The sequence below is a fragment of the Physella acuta genome, unplaced genomic scaffold (genome assembly GCF_028476545.2).
Source record: "Physella acuta isolate Inbredline_101_S28 unplaced genomic scaffold, ASM2847654v3 ptg002706l, whole genome shotgun sequence".
In the NCBI taxonomy this organism is placed as follows: domain Eukaryota; kingdom Metazoa; phylum Mollusca; class Gastropoda; family Physidae; genus Physella; species Physella acuta.
Genome location: NW_026734139.1, coordinates 8,521 through 27,880, shown reverse-complemented (window position 1 = coordinate 27,880; position 19,360 = coordinate 8,521). Strand labels below are relative to the sequence as shown.

Here is a 19,360-nt window from a genome sequence, read left to right as displayed (position 1 = left end):
GGGGTAGTGTCAGGGTTAGTTTAGGATGAGGGTTTGGGTTCGGGAGGTTCATGTGTAGGGTTCGGCCAGTATCGGTGCGTACAAATGCATCAATGCTTTCTCTCAAGCACTTTAAGGGCTGTTTTCTTTTGTTTTCCTAAGCTTGAGTGCTTGTATTTTTGTGCGCGCTAAGCAAGAGTTATGCTTCACTCGGTATTTTGAGTAGGCTAATTTTGATCTTGTTAGAGCTAAGCAAGAGTTATGCTTCACTCGGTATTTTGAGAAGGCTAATTTTTTATCTTGTTAGAGTCATTGAAATAACGCATAGGTCTCATATTGCGAAATTGTCTAAAGAAAATACTTTTATTATAAAATACCTAGAAAAAGTATGAAATGCATCTCCACAAGATGGCGTGTTTCACACTTTGCCCGTACCGTACCATGCACAGCTGATCTGATCATACAGCTAACAGCCTCTAACCATTTATTAATATTCTGACCAAATTCTTTACCAGCCGTCCCGAATTTTATCGCGTCCATATTGGAAGATGACTTCAATCAAAATCTCTTATCGTTTTATCGATAGCAAATATTAGATCTTTACTCAATTGGATATTTGGTGATTGTTTTTTTCTCCCAATAAGCAATCTGCTAGCGCGGAACCGATTCATCCAATATAGTGGTGTATTTGTGAACGAATTTCTCCAAGCAGAACGAAAGTAGGCCTACACGATTGTATTTGTATTTAGCTCCATAATATTTTTGCTTTGTTTTTACTTTGAAGCCTATAATGATGTATTATTCTGTTCACATTTCACCACATCATTATGTCCTCTATAATTCTAATTGTACTACATCATGTCAGATTTGTGTTTAAATTAAATGCCATCGTATGTCATGTTCTTCTCAAATTACATATCATGATGGAATATTCTGTTCAAATAACACCACATCATGATGTTGCTCGCTTTCAATACTCCTGTTTATGATCAGATACTGATCCTGTATTTTTATTTTATAACCGTTGAATACTCACCACTCGCTATTTGTGTTTCTTTGCCCATCTTTAGTCTTTAGTCTAGCCTTTTCTTGCTCGGTAACTACAACCACAACACCGTCTTAGAAAAGTTTGTCGCCATCAAAATAACTAAACATCTACGTTGGCTTACTGTGAATAATAGAAAGTTAAATCCGAAACAAAAAAGAATTTGTCCTGGACATTCGCTCCATCATCGGTCAGATTACAATCGATAAAACTAAAGCTTGACCAGGCGCCGATGATGAAGTGTATGTGTTGTGGAATTCCTCAGAGATCTTTTTGTCACAGAGAAAAATACTTCCTCCATTTTATTTTGTGGTGTTGGGTGAATGTCTGCTACAAGAACATGATCTGTAGGCTGGACGGATAACGGTGGACGGATGACCTAATGCTGGACGGATGACCTACCGTTGGAAGAATGACCTAACGCTGGACGGATGGCTTATCTTTGCAAGAAAGACCTCATGTACGGTTGACCTAACGTTGGACGGATGACCTAACGCTGGACGGATGACCTAACGTTGGAAGAATGACCTAAAATTGGACGGATGACTAACTTTGGAAGAATGACCTCATGTACGGGTGACGTAACGTTGGACGGATGACCTAACGCTGGACGGATGACCTAACGCTGGACGGATGACCTAACGTTGGACGGATGACGTAACGTTGGACGGATGACCTAATGCTGGGCGGATGACGTAACGTTAGACTGATGACCTAACTCTGGACGGATGACCTAACTCTGGGCGGATGACGTAACGTTGGAAGAATTACCTCATGTACGGATGACCCGACGCTAGACTGAAACTTACTTATGTGAACATAAAGAGACGAGACTAGTGCATCTTAGGGCAAAAGATAACAGAACTTAGAACATTAGGACACAAGCTAACACTACGTTGGACACTAGTACACGAGATTACACGAGATTACATATCGATATACAACATAAATAAAAAAAAACACAAATTTCAGAAAACAATCGAGACATAAACACGGATTGCCCCCATCTTCTTTGATCTATTTATATTTCAAAATGGCGTCTTGTTAGGGAATGACGTTTAGTGCCCGATCGTTACAAGCTCGCGCGGTAGGTGATGTATGACACATTCAAGGTCGATTGGGACCTAACTTTCGTGGGAAGGGGGTTTCGTTTGTTGTCAGTTATGTGCTTGTAACATGGGGGTGGGGGGTGTAATTGTTAGCCGTCATTTATAGGCTTGCATCAATGGGAGGAGTAGTGTCTGTTTTATTTTTTTCTGGTAATTTATGTACTACCAGCGTGCCCGTCCCGCGCGTTGCCGCGGTCTCAGAAGAAAGTCTGACGCAATATTTTAAGAGTTGTTGGATGCTCTTTAAAACGAACGTACGCGCCAAAGTGCACACAGGATATAACCCGGGGCGCCAAATCGTATCCTACGGGGGGGGGGGGGGAGCGGACGCGCCTGATTTGATTTAGTGAGTGACTATAATACCCCATCTTACCCATAGTCTATCGCACTGTTCAAAACAAACGCAGTCGACTTAGCGCTCCCGGGATAGCCCGGGGCGCCAAATCGACCACTGTAGGGGCGCTGGAAACCTTTTGCAGAAACCTTCTCGGGAGCATTCTCATCAACCCTCTAAAGTTTCATGGCACTCGGGGGAACGTATATAGAGAAAAATTGCACCGCCCCTGTGATATTCTCATCAACCCCCTAAATGTCAAACAAACAAACATACTTACATTTTTACATATTATATAAATCGACATGTGTAAGGGAGGCTTGGTGTTTGTGGTCATTTATATGCTTATAAACATTTTTGATGCTCATTGTTTGCGATCTTGCATATGCTTTAAATTGGAGAGGGGTGTCCTTTGTTCGTAGTAATTTATACACTTGGCCATTTTTTGCGAGTTTGTAGCTCTTAAGTTTCATGTCAGTCAGCGACTGTTTTGTCTGTGTACGCTGTTTGAAGTGTTTGTTTTACCGGTTTTGATTTCTCTCTCTTCTCGCTACCAAATGTTAAGTTTTTTTGTCTGGTGGTTGTAGAGTTAAACGTTAATTTTTTTTTATTTTAAAACTAAACTGGTACTTTTCTCTTCAAAAAACTTCTACGGCTTTTCAATTTTATTCTATTATTTATTCCCCGATTGTGTCCCCTTGAGTAATCTTGCATGAGTGATATCCCTTGTTTTCTTGTGATGGCTTGGGTGAGCATGTTTCTCCCATTTAGTTGATGAATTTTTTTTTTCGCTTTTGTTTTCACTTTGTTTAGATTTTTATTTTTAGGGATACCAAAATGTTAAATAACCCTATAAAAAATATATTTTGGGCTTCAAGATCTGAGTCGGCGTATATCTAGAATTTGAAAACAGTTCAAATAAATTAAATGTAGTTGTTTTGTGTGTATATTTGCAGATTACCTTTAACCTCAGATGCCATCTTGAATAGATAAAGCCCATTTGTTTACTGGCTAAACAGCAAGACGACTTTTTGTACACTGGGAACCACCCGGATGTTTTGATGTGACGAGACTTCGTATTTTGATTGCTGCGGCACACGATTACTTCCCTTGGTGAACATGAACTCTGATCAAGTGAGCGGAAAAACCCGAGTGAGCGGAAACACCCGAATACACCGAGACAGCGGAAATACCCGAGTAAGCAGAAATACCCGAGTGAACGAAAACACCCGAATACACCGAGTGAGCGGAAATACCCGAGTGAGCGAAGAGAGCTGACACCGCAGCAATGGGCGCTGGTGAGAAATTTATTGGGTATACATTTCGCCCTGATGACGCGTCGCTGCCCAGCTCGTTAAGATATGGGTCAGTGTCCCACACGGCCTTGAACTTGTTCAGTCTGAGGAAGTCCATGCCGAACGGATTAATCAGGAATGGAAGAAGCTTGCAGACGTGCCTGTGTCACATGACCAGCATTGGTTACCTCAGAGTTTTATTCTGGTCTTCACTGGTAAGTTGTTTTTTTTTTTGTTAAGAGTGGTCATCCATAAATGACGTCACACTCCTTGGTGGGAGGGGAGATCAGGATGTATAATGTGGGGGGGGGGGGAACGTTAGAAAGACAGATAATTTGATCTAGCGCCCAAATGACAAATACGTTAAATTATTTAAAAAATTAAGTTAGGGGGGGGGGGGTGGTGTCTTTTTGAAGGGCGGGTCGGCTAAAACTGCCTGTGGTCTTTCGTAGAAGTATAGTTTCTAAACTCTATTTTCGTAGAGCTAGGCTAGACTTTGTTTCCGACAACATTATATTGTAGTACAAAAGTAGCCCCCTATTTAACCCTTCACTGACTAGAAGAGCGTGACTGCGCCATTTCTCAGTAACTACACGCGCATACGTAAATAATGGTCCGCATTTCGAATCACGTGTATTCTCAATGTGTAGTTCATTGACTGTGGCGTAGCTAGGGGTCGGATCTACCTTAATCTACATTTTTAATGTATGGGAGGACGTATCTCAAAACGTGGAACCTGCCGAAACATATATATCTACGTTGTTTCCGTATGAAACTGATACAGAAAATTGAGTTTGCTGATATTTTATTTCAGCAGCATCACCACATACGGTTACCTATATCCAGTGGCGTCGCGAGGCGGGGGCGGGGGTGCGGATCGCACCGGGTGACAACAGTAGCGTAGCGAGGGGGGGGGCGGGGGGGGGACATATGTCCTCGGGCGCCGAGCTTAGGGGGCGCCAAAATGGGTTGGAAAAATAAATTGAAAGGTTGAGGGGGGGGTGCAAATCAAAATCTCGAGAGGGGGGGGTGCAAATCGGAAGTTTGAGGGGGGGGGGTGCAAATCGAAATCTCGAGGGGGGGTGCAAATCGGAAGTTTGAGGGGGGGGGTGCATATCGAAATCTCGAGGGGGGGTGCAAATCGGAAGTTTGAGGGGGGGGGGTGCAAATCGAAATCTCGAGGGGGGGGGTGCCAATCGAAAAGTTTGTCCCCGGGCGCCGGGAAGGGTCGCTACGCCTCTGGGTGACAACATTTAGGGGGGGGGGGGTGACACCAAGACAAAAAAAAAATTGCAACATATATAGCATAAATGTTTTTGCCAGTTCAGTGAATGGTTAGAGTTAAAAAGTATTTTAAGTACATAATGACGATCCCTACATTGGGGGGGGGAGGGTGACCCCATGACGTAACCATGCAAACTATAGAGAAACCAATGCTACACCCAGCTTTATTAAAAACCGACTTTAGATAAACATCATTAAATGTGAACACTTTAAAGATTTTACCGGGGTGGGGGGGGGGGGGCACACCAACTGCAAATTTTATAGATAAAAAAAGGGAGGGTGTGCGACACCAAAAGGTGTTGCACTGGGTGACACCCGACCTAGCGACGCCACTGCCTATATCTACACCAAACTTCCACACCAACCCTAGACTTTCCATTGTCAACACTGGGCGTCCGTACCCCAAACGATGAAATGTGCTACGCAATAGGGGAAAAAAATCCAAATATTCAACACGTTATATACACATCAATTGTTTTAATAACAAATTTTCGTGTATACACACCAATTGTTTTAATAACAAAACTCATGTATACACACCAATTGTTGTAATAACAAAATCTCGTGCATACAACGAAATCTCGTGTACACTGATGTAAGGCTATGGTCGGAGGGCGCTAATTATGGTTGAACAATGAGTCGACTTGTGTGGGGGATTATAAAACAAAACCCCATGTGTGGTATTAGTGTGACCCAAGCTTGGTTTTGGAGATTAGCGACTTGACATGTAACCCAAGTCGTGGACAGACCAGTCAGTTTAGGTTAACTCATCTATGACATTGTGTCTGTAGGTGTGGACTGTTTTAAGCGTATGTTCAAGTTATTCCTTATGTAAATATCGTAGATTTTCAGTTCATTTATTCCTTTCATATTATAGTATTTTTTGCTTAGATCTCTGTAGAAATATCGGAATTTTACTTGATTATATAAATATAAATTTCGTATTTGAGTTTGGGATATTTTCTTTTTCAACTGTTGGTGTGTGTGTGTGTGTATATATATATACATACATATATATATGTCTGTATGTGTGTATATATATGTGTGTGTATATATATGTGTATATATATATATATATGTGTGTGTGTGTAGGCGTTTTAGACATAATATAAATCGACCGGTGTTTTAGACGTAGACAGACAGGTATAAGATCAAGTGGTTACTTAAGTTTTAACACAATCGGTAGGGTCTTCTATATTTCTTTCCAAACCGTTCTTCAATCTTTCCACTTACTGACTAAAAAAACAGATTGCTTCAACTCAACCGGCGCGCGGTGTCGTTTACTTTCCCTTATTAAAATCAAACTACACCAGCCAATCCACGATCTCTTTAGAAACTTTCCACGTCAAAAAACAAGTTAATAAAAAGTCTAGTGACAATTTAAGCGCAATTTCCTTATGTTATCCATAACAATTTTTAATTTTTTGTGACCGAACGAAAGGATGTTTTTTTGCGCTAAAAACCTACACGATGCTCAGTTTAAATTAAAAATATCATCCTAGGCCTACACGATGCTCAGTTTAAAAATTCTTAATTAATTTTTTGTGACCGAACGAAAGGATATTTTTGAAAACATTCTTCGCCAATATTGTTCTAAATTATGGCAGGAATCGATTGGTAAATGTTTCAAGTCGCTAAGTGGTCTGGTTGCCGAGATATGGACCAAAAACTGCATTTGTTCGAGTTTTTTTTTTTTGCTTTTCCGGGAAATCCAGGAAGGAATTCCGGGAATTCTTTTCGCCCACAATCATCCTTGGAACTTGCTTAACATATTTCCTTTTGGAACTAGTCCTCGATATTGCTTCGTTGAGGAGGAGATACGACTTAAAGCTGCGGACACACATCCATACATCCATCCAGAAATAACGAATTAATAATCGCAATTGTCCGTATGGAAATTACGCTAAAAATGTAAACATTCGTTGTGAACACCAGCTCATCTGATAGATCGAGTGATGGCTGCTTCTTAATGTTATCTCCCCTTTTCGTATAAATTTAAAAAAAAAATACAATTAATTATCTACTGAAAATATGATATTCTTGCATGGTTATCTGAAGAGAATTTATTTTGTAAGGTTTGAAAGACATCTGAATTACAAATGTGGCTATATTGATTGACAAGATTAGATCACAAACCCACAGACACACAGACACACGGATAAACGGACATTAACACCCCAGTACAATAACCAAATGCAGATTTCCTATATTAGACGTACCTTCTTGTTGTAGAGGAAAATCTACACGATGGAACGTCCCAAGCTATACAGTCTGGTTGCTATGGTGATCCAGTCTTCCCTTTTGGCCTTAACCATGAGGTACTCGAGAACTGAGCAGATCGATGGTGTCAGGTAGGACTTTCTTGTTTCATTAGGTCGCTGATGTTTACACAACATTCGTACAAATCTAACATCTTTATAAAACTTTTAAGATCATCATTTGTACATTTTCTTTTTTTTTTCTCGCCTCAGACATGTAATTTACAGCGTCAGATTTTTTTTTCCTTGTTTAAAAAGTTTTTATTTGATCATAATTTGAAGTGGAAAGGGTGTAAGTTTTTATGTATATTATAATAATTATATTGTCTATCTATATATATATAATTCTCTTCTGGGAGCCGTTAGAAAACAAGCTGCAAGCGCCTCCTTGCAGTCCCCTCTCTTTCTCTCTATCACTATCGCTACCACCCCCACCCCCACATTGTCTGGTGAGCTGTGGTCACGCTGTTTACATTTTACAATCATAGAGACGGGTTTGGTGACGGCTGTTAGGGGCAGATAATTTAGTTTGAAACTTTTTAAACTTAGAGGAGGTAAATAAGAGGAGGCTGCTTTCACGTGGGGGGGGGGGGAAGGGGGGTTAAGTGTTTTTAAGCAAATATTTTTAGTGGCAGCATTGGTACTGTCGAATTCACAAATTATAAATTACTGAAAGTAGGAAAAAAAACCCAACTAAATAGCGGCGTATGATACGCAGCGGGTCGGCTCGTACAATATACAGCGTCAGTTCGCATTTTTTTTTTTTTTTTTTTTTTTTTTTTTTTTTTATTAATTATTTTATTTTATTTTTAAAACTCATGAAATTATTAGTCTGCAACACTCAGTAATGAACCATATAATAATAAATATAAATGATAAACATTCGCTATTCTATTAGAATATTTAGTTACATCGTTTTTCAATGTACTTCATTGTTTTCTAAAACATTGCTGTGCTTGGATCATATTTATCGGGGCACGGGTTTACATACACTACGACGTAGCACGCCATTATGCGTGCTATATGAAAGCCTAGAGTGTACGTTAATAACTCACCGTAATATCACCGTTAATTACTCACCAACTAAGTGTCGGGGACGGAAAGTGGCGCTCTGGTGAACTCACTTTAAGCTTAGAATTGTATAACAAGTAATAGTCCCTTTTATAGAGGAAGAATGGAAATTATATGGATATGTTATGTAAGAAGACTGAAAAAAATGTACATTTTTAATATAATGCCATAACATTTCTTTTAAGTTTTGAAAAAAAAAGTCTGAGTTGCCTCATGCATAGTAAATATTTTATAATTTTAAATGCTTTAATGGTGAAATATGTATACCACTTGTAATTACATTAGCACCAACAGTGTAATCAATAGTTTACTAAACCTACAAATTAATAAAAATTGGAGGAAATATCATACATTTACGTTTAGTTTTTTAAAGTTTAAATCTGTGGAATGTTAATTTATGGTCTGCTATAAAATTCGTTTCAAAACATAGGGTCGAAAAAAGTTACCAACTTTACCAAAACAAAAAATTATCCACACTATTGGTGATTAAACATCTAAATTTGGAAAGCTAAGTGATTGATAGGGGCAATAGAGTTTAGTTACAAAAATAACTTCTACCTCAACACCCAGTTATTTCCATTGATTGAGATAACCTAATGTGCAAGGAGTTATTGTTCTTGTGTACTAAGTGATGGGAAAGGGGAGGCTATGCTAGTAAAACAGATGGACAAGTGAGTAGTAGGCACTTATTTACAAGCTTGTCTTAACAACACATTTTCTGTACAGGATCAACAACCAAACAGCTAAAGTCAATAACTCACACCAATCCATTAAAAACTTTTATAACAAAATTAAACTGATCCATGAATAATTTATATATCATCCCAATTTTTATAAAACCCACCTTAAAATTCTAGGAGTTAAAAAAAAAAATTAACTGAAAATTTAACGAGATTTACCAGGGACTAATCAGTTAACTGTTTGTTTTTTTGACATGGACATGACCATCAGTTGATGATAAATATCGTAAGAAAAACGGTCTGCTGGCAATGAGACAATGTGTACAACGACAACCAGTTTGTGCACTACGACTGACTAAAGTGATCGGCACATATCTTAATTAGCATAATTTTTTTTTATAAATACATTAAGATGTTTATTACAAGAACAGTACAAATGAAGAGAACCATATTGAAGTCAACAACCTGACTATACATATCTCAGTTTTCTCCTGAACATGATGATAAACACATTTTTACAAGTTTGTGATTAAGTTCAAAATGAAAAGGAAAAAAAAAATTATATATATATAATAGAACTAAGCAGATTCAGTTGTTTCTGTGGTGCCATTCGAGGATTCATTTGAGTCTGTCTTTGCCTTTTTCTTCGGACTTTCATCTTCTGCATCTTCACTTTCTTTTTCATCTACAGATCGCTTTTCTGCTGTTGTTTCTTCTGTTTTTGATTCTGTCTCTTCTGAGCTAGCATTTTCATCTGTATTTTCTCCTGTTTTTGAGTTTTCTTCTGTTTGTTCTTCTGCTTCAGCATCAGCCTGATCAGCTTTGCCTTTCACATCTTCTTTTTTTTTTTATTTATTTAATTTTTTTCATAAATAGTATCTTTTTTTTTTTTTTTTTTTTTTTTTTTTTTAAATATTTTTATTTTCAAATAGAAATCATTACATCAACATATACAAATGTGTGTGTGCTTGACATGGTGTGTATTTAACATAGTTCAAACATTAATAAAAATTGTCATTACATGAACAAAATGGTGAACATTATTTAAAAAAAGGATCAACAATTCAAATGAAGATAACCAGAATTAAAGAAATACAAACATGGTTTTTTTTTCCATAATAGTCTTAAGTGTTTTTACAGTTTTGTTGAGAATTTTTTGTAATAGATACAGCGTGAGGAATTAATAGAAAATATTAACAATATGTAAATAAAAGGTAGAAAGCGATAAACAGATGCATAGTAGATTCTAATTGGATACCAAATGGGTTGAGGGTGGTGTTATCTTTTTTTCTTTTTTTGGAAAGAAGATTATTCCCCTTTAGGCCAAACCTAGCGGAGGCGGCAAGCCGTGTTTTACTTACTACGTCATGAAAAGACATGTGACACTGCAGTGGGGAGAGAAGTGCAACTGTTGTTCGAGGCTGTATTTTGACACGTTCTATTTTGAAGCAAAGTATAAGAGGAACAGTTCAAGGCCAGTTTTGACACGTCTTAGATATGGCGCTATATGTGGGTCTGCTATAGAACTAGCAGAAACAAAATTGCAGATCAAGGTCAAATTTGACATACTTTAGGCCTAGTAGGGCAGTGGTCTCAAACCAAGGCCATATTTGACACTTTTTGATGAATTTTAAATGAGGGCAAAGACTATACCGGTGCTGTGGGAAAAAGAAGACCTGAAAATATCTGTCCATAATGTCACCTAAACATAATTATTTTAATAGTGCATTTTATATTGTCTGCTGTCCGTCGAAATTTTATGTGTATTGACTGAGTCTTGATCTAAGTCTCGATTTAAAGATTTCATTGACAGCTTTGTCTGTATATTTAAATCCGTCATACTTAATCTTATTTCGTAAATACCAGACCAGCGATCTAAAGACGGCCGTCGCAATCAGTTTGTCGTCGTCATATGTTGCGTCTCCAGTCTTGTTGATTTCGTTAAATGTAATAGCTTTGTTTACAGTGATTGTTTGCTTTGTTTTCAAAATGGTCATTAGTGTTTGTTTTGCTAATCGAATTGTACTGCATTCTAAAAAAATGTGTTTTTCTGTCTCGTGTATGTTTTGTTTGCAGGTCTGGCATGTAATTTTAAAGTTGTTGCGTGGGATTGGGGTTGTGTTAAATATTAACCTATAGCTAATCTCTCTTTCTTTGGGTGTTATTTGCTTATTATGTAAGTTTCTGAAGGTGTCGCTTATATCTATTGTATTGTACTCTCTAGCCCATTTAATCCTATGGTATAGAGGGGTTGCTTGTTTCTCGACTAGGATGTCGTATATTTTTTTGGACTTTTCTCCAATGATGTTGTTGTTTCCTTTAGATATTTTTAATATTTCTCTGTAGAAGTTCCCTATATCATTCCCTCCATAATGTGGTGTTGTGATATTAACTTTGAGGATATTCTTTATTTTAAGCCCTATATAGTATTGAGCCAATGGGTGGTTGTGTGGCTCTATCCTAATTCTGTCTAAGTGTTTTAACCTAAAGGCATTGATTTTTGTATGTATATCGTGTAGCCCTATGCCTCCATTTAGCTTGCTTTGTATCAAAGTTTTGTTGCTAATGTTTCTAATTGTGTTTTTAAAGATGAATTCCCTAATTTGCTTGTTCGTTGTTTTAATGAATCTGTTAGGTATCACAGAATTTGTTGCTATGAATATTATTTTAGGTATGACATATCTGTTCACTAAGGCGGCTCTGGCGAAGATCGTTGTGTTAATATTTTTGTATTTTTTAAGGCATGATTGGATTTTTTCGGTCACCTTTAGCCAGGTAGCATTGTCTTTAATCTTGTTGTCGCCTGTATAGGTTATTCCGTAAATTTTTAGTTTGTCCACCACTGTGATGTCTGTATTGTAGTCGTCTTTGTCTACCCATTGTCCTGCCCCCATAACCTTCGATTTGTCCGTGTTGATTTTTCCGCCACTGGCTTTACCAAAGTCAATAAATCTTTCAATTACTGTCTTTATGGCTTTCTCAGATTGAAGTAGAAAAGTCGTGTCATCGGCGTAGGCCAATATCTTTTTATCAGCCATGTTTGGTAGTTTTAGTCCTTTTATAGTGATGTCCTGTCTAAGATTCTCTAAGAGGGGTTCTAAACTAAGGATGTATAAAATAGGGGACAGTGGACAACCTTGTCTAACTGATTTTTGGATGTGTATGGCAGTAGAAATGTTATTGTTTATAAGTAAGTGGCTGTGTGCTTTGTTATAGAGTGTTTTTATCCACATGCTGAAGTAATTGCCTAGATTGTAGGCTTCTATTGTTTTAAATAGCCATGTATGTGCTACCCTATCAAATGCTTTCTGTTGGTCTATACTAAGTAACGCTAGCTTGGAGTTTTTTTGTTTGCTGTAATGTAGGATGTCTCGTATTAAGTGTGTGTGGTTCTGTATGTTTCTCCCCTGTACGCTACACTGCTGGTCTGAGTTAATTAGTTTGGGTATGACAGTTTCCAGCTTGCTTACCAAGATTTTGGTCAGTATCTTATAGTCACTACAGTTCGCATAATTTGTAAAATGTTGCTCTTTTACTGATAGCGATCAGTCTAAATTGTTTTAGGTTCCTATTAAATAAATTGGGTGGGTAGTTAATTTTTATTGTTTTATTTTAAATTACGTGTCAGCTTTAACTTGTGTTTTTCTATCACAACCAAAAAAAGGGGGGGGGGGGTATAATAAATAGGTACTGTTTTTGTTATTGTTTAAGGAAATAATGATCGATGTTGTATATTATGTTCTACTTGCATTTCTTTATGTATTCGTTTGTTTAGAATTCAATTTAATTTTAAGTTGTTTCCCTTGATTAAATTTTTTTTTAATTATTTTTCTTTTGAGCAACTCATGGGAGATAATAATATGATGCCATAAACGTTATAGATCTCCATGTCCCCATCTTTACTCATGTCTAGGGAGGGATACTCTCCAGCTTCATCAACATTTCCTAAATAGCTCATTATGTTCACATCACACAAATTAAACACACACACATACGCACCCACGTGCACACACACGCACGCACACATGTGCACACACACGTTCACACACACACGTTCACACACACACACTCACGCACACACGTTCACGCACACGTAACTGATGTTGGGGGGAGGGGACTTCACCCTGTTTCTACAGTACACGGAGACACCCCCCCCCCCCCCACAGACACCACTACGATGAACAACAGCTTTGTAACAATGATGAACTACCGTCATCAGCTAGTTGTGATTATGTCATCTGCTAGTTGTGATTATGTCATCAGCTAGATGTGATTATGTCATCAGCTAGTTGTGATTATGTCATCAGCTAGTTGTGATTATGTCATCTGCTAGTTGTGAATATGTGATAGGCACATAAGCTGATAATGTCATCTGCTAGTTGTGATAACACATAAGCTGATAATGTCATCCTCTAGTTTTATAGTCATACAATGTCATCCGCTAGCTGCAATAGGCAAGCAAATAAGCTGATAATTCTATGTGTCTGGCTTTGACATTCTTTGACCCAAACAACTTTTATAAAAATTCTGACAATGATCTGCCGACTGGGCTCCGAACCCACCCACCCACATTTTTGGTCTGTTCTGTGCCCAGATATGTGACATTTCACAAACACCCGACATTTTATTTCATGAATCAATGACAATTTGTTTCAAATTGTTAACACTTTATTGCACAAATTTCATAATTTCTAGGAGTATTGGATATACTTTCTAACTAAAAGAAATTTAGGATTTTCAATGTTAAATATAATATTCCGCAGTTCAGCACCCTCTCACAATGTAACATTCAACAACTCTAAACAGGAGGAATGTATCAAAAATAAGAATAAAGAAAATAGTGCTATATAACTAATGTCCAAAACATCCAAATAAAATGTAATAAGAGGATTAGTTACACAAGAATTTCATTGTATAATATCATATCATATTATATATACATATATATATATATATATATATATATATATATATATATATATATATATAAATATATATATATATATATATATATAGTTACAGGACCCAAATTAGCAAGGATCTTATAATTAAATGTGAAAATCTTTTCAGAAAAGTGGGTTATTTTAGTTTTGAGATAGATCTATGTGATATATTGTTCATTTGATATGTGGCATTTAGTTTCACTGATGTCCCACTTTGTTACATAATATTTGACTTTTTATTTCACAGATATATGACATTATGTTTTATTGATATGTGGCATTTAGATTCTCTGATGTGACACTTTGTGACAAAATATTTGACTTTTTTCTTTTTCACAGATATGTGACATCTACAGCAGTGCTTATGTCAGAAGGCATCAAAGTTATCATCTGCCTCCTTATCATGGCTTTCACTGCAAGGAAGTTAGTATCTCAGCTCCTATGTGGCAAAATAAAAATAATTTTTCAAAATCACTTTTTTTTTTACTTTAGTAATTCAAACACATGAAAAGTAATAAGATTGTAATGTATAAAAATTTCTAAATTTTAGGACACTGTTAAGTCAGCTATCCAGTATTATGAATACTCGTGATGTCATCAAATCCTGTGTACCTGCCATTTTGTACACAATACAAAACAATTTACAGTTTGTTGCAATGAGTTATTTAGATGCTGCTACTTTTCAAGTTAGTAGATTCTACATTGTATACCACATTTTCTTCTCTAAAAATGTCTTTCTTATTTATTAATCAGTATTTCATTTGTTTTCTAAGTATAGATCTAGAATCTAGATCTTGTGTAAATTGTTCAGTTACTCAACCTACCTCCCCTTCCATCAATGGACACCAGCGAGAAAAGTCTCAAAGGTATTTGAGAGGTGTATAAATTCATTTTAAAATCTTGCACGGCGTAGTTACAATTAATATGGTTATAAAATCCTGTCTGTCTGGTTTTTTCGGACTTTACTAAAGATTGGATGTATTTGATGATTTTAATATTTTCGGTAACTAAATAAAAATTTAAAAAAAAGCAAAAACAATTTGGTTTTCACGTGTAATGGCGACATAAACAATGGGTGCCATAAATTTTATTGTACACATTGTAAGCTAAAAATAGAAAAAATATGTCATGGTGTTTAAATTTGCATAGTTATTTAAAAACTTGATCTGCAAAGTTTTGTAAACAAAATAACTATAAAGTGGGGCTGTCAGAAATCGATCACGGAGTTCCTTTACAGCCAATCAATGTTTGTCTTACGAAAGTGAAACATCGGGTTATAACTTAGGCTTGATGAAAATAAATAGAAATGTAGCCTTAAACTAAACAAATTATTTTCAAGTTCTCTGGATCTGCAACTTGTATAGCATTGATTCTAAAAATATTACATTTCTGAATTAATTTTAGGCTTAAGTTTTTAATAAAATTTTATCTTTTATTAGTTTTATGGTCCTAAATCTAAAAAAGCAAATTTTTATTCCATGTCAACAACATTACGGAAGGAATCTCGCCAACTCGCTGGTGTCCATTAGCTCATCTTCACAAAAGAAAAGTAGTCCTCTAGTCTACCCTTAAGTGTGTGACATTATTTAAGGATGATGTTAGTTATGCCTAAATATTTCCAAGTATTGGTACCATAAGAGTCTTATTAAGACACTACATACATCCAAGAATTTACCTACAAGCAGTACACATTTAGTAAAGTAGTGCTAATCACAATGAAATAAGAAACAGATGTTTAATTTAGTTAGAGTTAGATCTACCAGAGTACTCAACATCTTCAGCTTTACAAATTACAAATATAAAGCTACCATATTTTGATTAGAATTAAATTTTTAGTATTTTAAACTATATTTTTCATTGGATCTAGAATCTATATTGTACTTGTTACATGTGTTACCCATGTGTGTGTTGGTGAATGTAATTTGGATCTGCTTGTCCACCACTTACACCAGGTGACCTACCAGTTGAAGATACTGACCACTGCCGTCTTCTCAGTTTGTTTCCTCAGACGTCAGCTCGATGTCATACACTGGTCAGCGTTGATTTTATTGACAGCTGGAGTAGCCATTGTCCAAGTGAGTGACCATTCATTATGTTGGTAATAAAACATGGATTGAATCTTTAATTTTTTAGCCCAGTCATTCTCAGTTCTATGTATGTGATTTTTTTCAATATACCTTATAAAACATTATACAATAGTTTAACACATTTATGCTATGAGAACTGATACTAATTTCCTCACCAGAAACATATTTATCAAACAATTCTTTGAGGTTTCTTTTGTTTAGCTTTCAGTTAAACATTTTAAATTTTGTGAATATTATTTTTTTTTAACTCTTTTTATACATTTAACAAAACAATAAGGACCAAATATTGGCTGTTATTAAATATTAAGGAATAACTTTTATAACTTGTTTGAGACAGCTAATCAGCTGCTCAAAATATAATTAATTCAGTGTTAATGAATGAAAGATGTACTATGTCCTTATGTGATGTCCTGCATTATTGTAGCAATCACTGTATGTTTATGTGATGTCCTATAGCAGTCGCAAGCTCTGCTTGTTTTGTGTAATGTTCTGTAGCAGGTACAAGTTCTGTATGTTTATGTGATGTTCTATAGCAGATACAAGTTCAGTATGTATATGTGATGTTCTATAGCAGGTACAAGTTCAGTATGTTTATGTGATGTTCTATAGCAGATACAAGTTCAGTATGTATATGTGATGTTCTATAGCAGATACAAGTTCAGTATGTTTAAGTGATGTTCTAAAGCAGGTACAAGTTCAGTATGTTTATGTGATGTTCTAAAGCAGATACAAGTTCAGTATGTTTATGTGATGTTCTATAGCAGATACAAGTTCAGTATGTTTATGTGATGTTCTATAGCAGGTACAAGTTCTGTATGTTTATGTGATGTTCTCCAGTACTAATGTGATTCCCCCACCCCTAGTTCCCCAGATCCATTGACTGCCCTAACAGTGACGGTCAGTGTGAGAGTGGCCGAGGGGAGGTGAAGAATGTTCTGGTTGGTGGCGCCTCTGTGTTGGTCATGTGTGTCAGTTCTGGATTTGCTGGGGTCTACACGGAGAAGATTCTCAAGTCCACCAGTGGTGCTGAGGGCATGTGGGCCAAGAATGTTCAGCTAGGTGAGACTGGTGGGGGGTCAGAGGTGGTAATTAATTAGCTAGGTGAGACAGTAGTGAGACTGGTGGGGGTCAGAGGTGGTAATTAGCTAGGTGAGACAGTAGTGAGACTGGTTAAGGGGGGGGGGTCAGAGGTGGTAATTAGCTAGGTGAGACAGTAGTGAGACTGGTGGGGGTCAGAGGTGGTAATTAGCTAGGTGAGATAGTAGTGAGATTGGGGGGGGTCAGAGTTGGTAATTAGCTAGGTGAGATAGTAGTGAGACTGGTGGGGGTCAGAGGTGGTTATTAGCTAGGTGAGATAGTAGTGAGACTGGTGGGAGTCAGAGGTGGTAATTAGCTAGGTGAGATAGTAGTGAGACTGGTGGGGGTCAGAGGTGGTTATTAGCTAGGTGAGATAGTAGTGAGACTGGTGGGGGTCAGAGGTGGTAATTAATTAGCTAGGTGAGACAGTAGTGAGTCAAGTGGGGGGGAGGGGGTCGAAGGTGGTAATTAATTAGCTAGGTGAGGCAGAAGTAGGACTGGTCAGGGGGTCAGATGAGGCAGTCAGCTAGGTGAGGCAATACTGAAAAAAAAGGAGAGCCAAATAAGTGAGACAATTGTAAGTAAAGGTAATCTTTCATACCTGTTAGTTCATGTGGCACATGAGGTAGAGTTTCTGAGGCATCATGAGGTAGTGTGGTCAGCACTATGCCCAGCCACATTTGCTCTCCCCTATGTGAGTCGGGTTTGACAAGAGCTGGGTTAGGTCATAAGGCTCAAGCTTGAGATCCGAACTAGAGACTTTCAGGTTACTAGTCATGCACTCTACCACCCAACCCCACCGCCTCATGAGACAAAGGCAGGAGGGTGAGAAAAAAATACTTCTTGGTACTACTTGAAATAAATGAGAAAGTGGAAAAATAGTCTCAGCTCAAGAACTAGTTTAACCAATTCTTTTATTTCAGCATTTATCAGCACCGTGTTTAGTTTCTTTTATGTGTACATCAATGATGGGAAGGCTGTGATGTTGTCAGGTTTCTTTCAAGGCTATGATTCAATCACATGGATTGTTATAGTGCAGCAGGTTTGATTAGGATTAAAGAAAAAATTGTAAACGTTTGCTATAGGCTAAGCATATGTGGCATTAATACTATATAAGAAGAGCTCATTTTATCAAAAGTTTAAGAATGTACAGCCAACTTTTTTTATTTCAATTTTAGCTACAATTAAACATAATATCAAACAATTGTAACTAAAACATTAGGATTTCTTTTCATTGGTTAAAAATAACCTTAATTTTTAAAGACTTTAAGAATTATAAATGGTAATCATTCTGCATTATGTTTTACCATATTTGCTGTCATTTTGCAGCTCTCATTTAATTTTTAAAATTGTCTGATTGTGACATGCTCAATGTAATATCCTTTGAAGTGGGAAAGTAAATCCAATATTCCTAGAAATACTCTTATTTTATTATAATCAAAAAGTTCACAAGTAATAAAACAAATTTTCAACTATTTTTCAGGCTGTGTTAGGTCTTGTGATCTCACTTGTGATGAAATTTGCTGATAATATTCTCAAAGGTTTTGCTTCATCCATAGCCATCTTGATAACTACTGTAGTTTCCTCCCTTCTTCTACATGATCTGCAGTTAACATGGTAGGTAACCCATGCAACCCTGAATGAATTATGAGAGTTGTGGGTGCTGATTTAAACAGAATTTTAAAAAGTTGTTGACATTGGACTTCAAATATTCTATGAATTATGTACATTTAATATTTCATAAAAAACATATATATAATTTTAAAATAATTTTAAATTTTATTTTTCTGTAGTTCTTTCCTGATTGGTGCAACTGTTGTGATGGGGTCAGCTCTACTTTACAGCGTTGATAGAAGTGTAGATCACATGTCTTCAGAAACTATCATTTGATCTAATTATTACAATAACTCTACTCATGTAGATCACTTGTCTTCAGAGACTAGCATTTGATCTAAAGATTACAATAACCCAACTCATGTGAATCACTTGTCTTCAGAAACTTTCATTTGATCTAATGATTACAATAACTCTTCTCATGTAGATCACTTGTCTACAGAAACTTTCATCTGATCTAAAGATTACAATAACTCTTCTCATGTAGATCACTTGTCTTAGTGGCGGCAGTAGTACAGAAGAAAGTACTTTAAAACAAAGTTGAAAGTGGTTTCACAGTTCTCAACCCAACTCTGCATACAGAA

At 36.7% G+C, this 19,360-nt stretch overlaps 1 protein-coding gene across 2 annotated transcripts; it reads left to right on the top strand.

The window, feature by feature from the left end:
- Positions 1–3,429: 3,429 nt before the first annotated feature.
- On the top strand, positions 3,430–19,360 carry LOC131934004 (UDP-N-acetylglucosamine transporter-like). 2 transcript variants are annotated; one of them, XM_059290444.1, is made up of 9 exons: positions 3,430–3,977; positions 7,279–7,397; positions 14,338–14,421; positions 14,549–14,684; positions 15,951–16,073; positions 16,949–17,144; positions 18,086–18,204; positions 18,646–18,779; positions 18,956–19,360. In XM_059290444.1, exons 1-9 carry the CDS (start codon positions 3,756–3,758, stop codon positions 19,050–19,052), a joined length of 1,230 nt encoding a protein of 409 aa, XP_059146427.1. In that variant the 5' UTR covers positions 3,430–3,755; the 3' UTR covers positions 19,053–19,360. The 2 variants fall into 2 exon arrangements, with proteins under 2 accessions (XP_059146427.1, XP_059146428.1); XM_059290445.1 differs by lacking the exon at positions 3,430–3,977 and adding an exon at positions 5,827–5,877.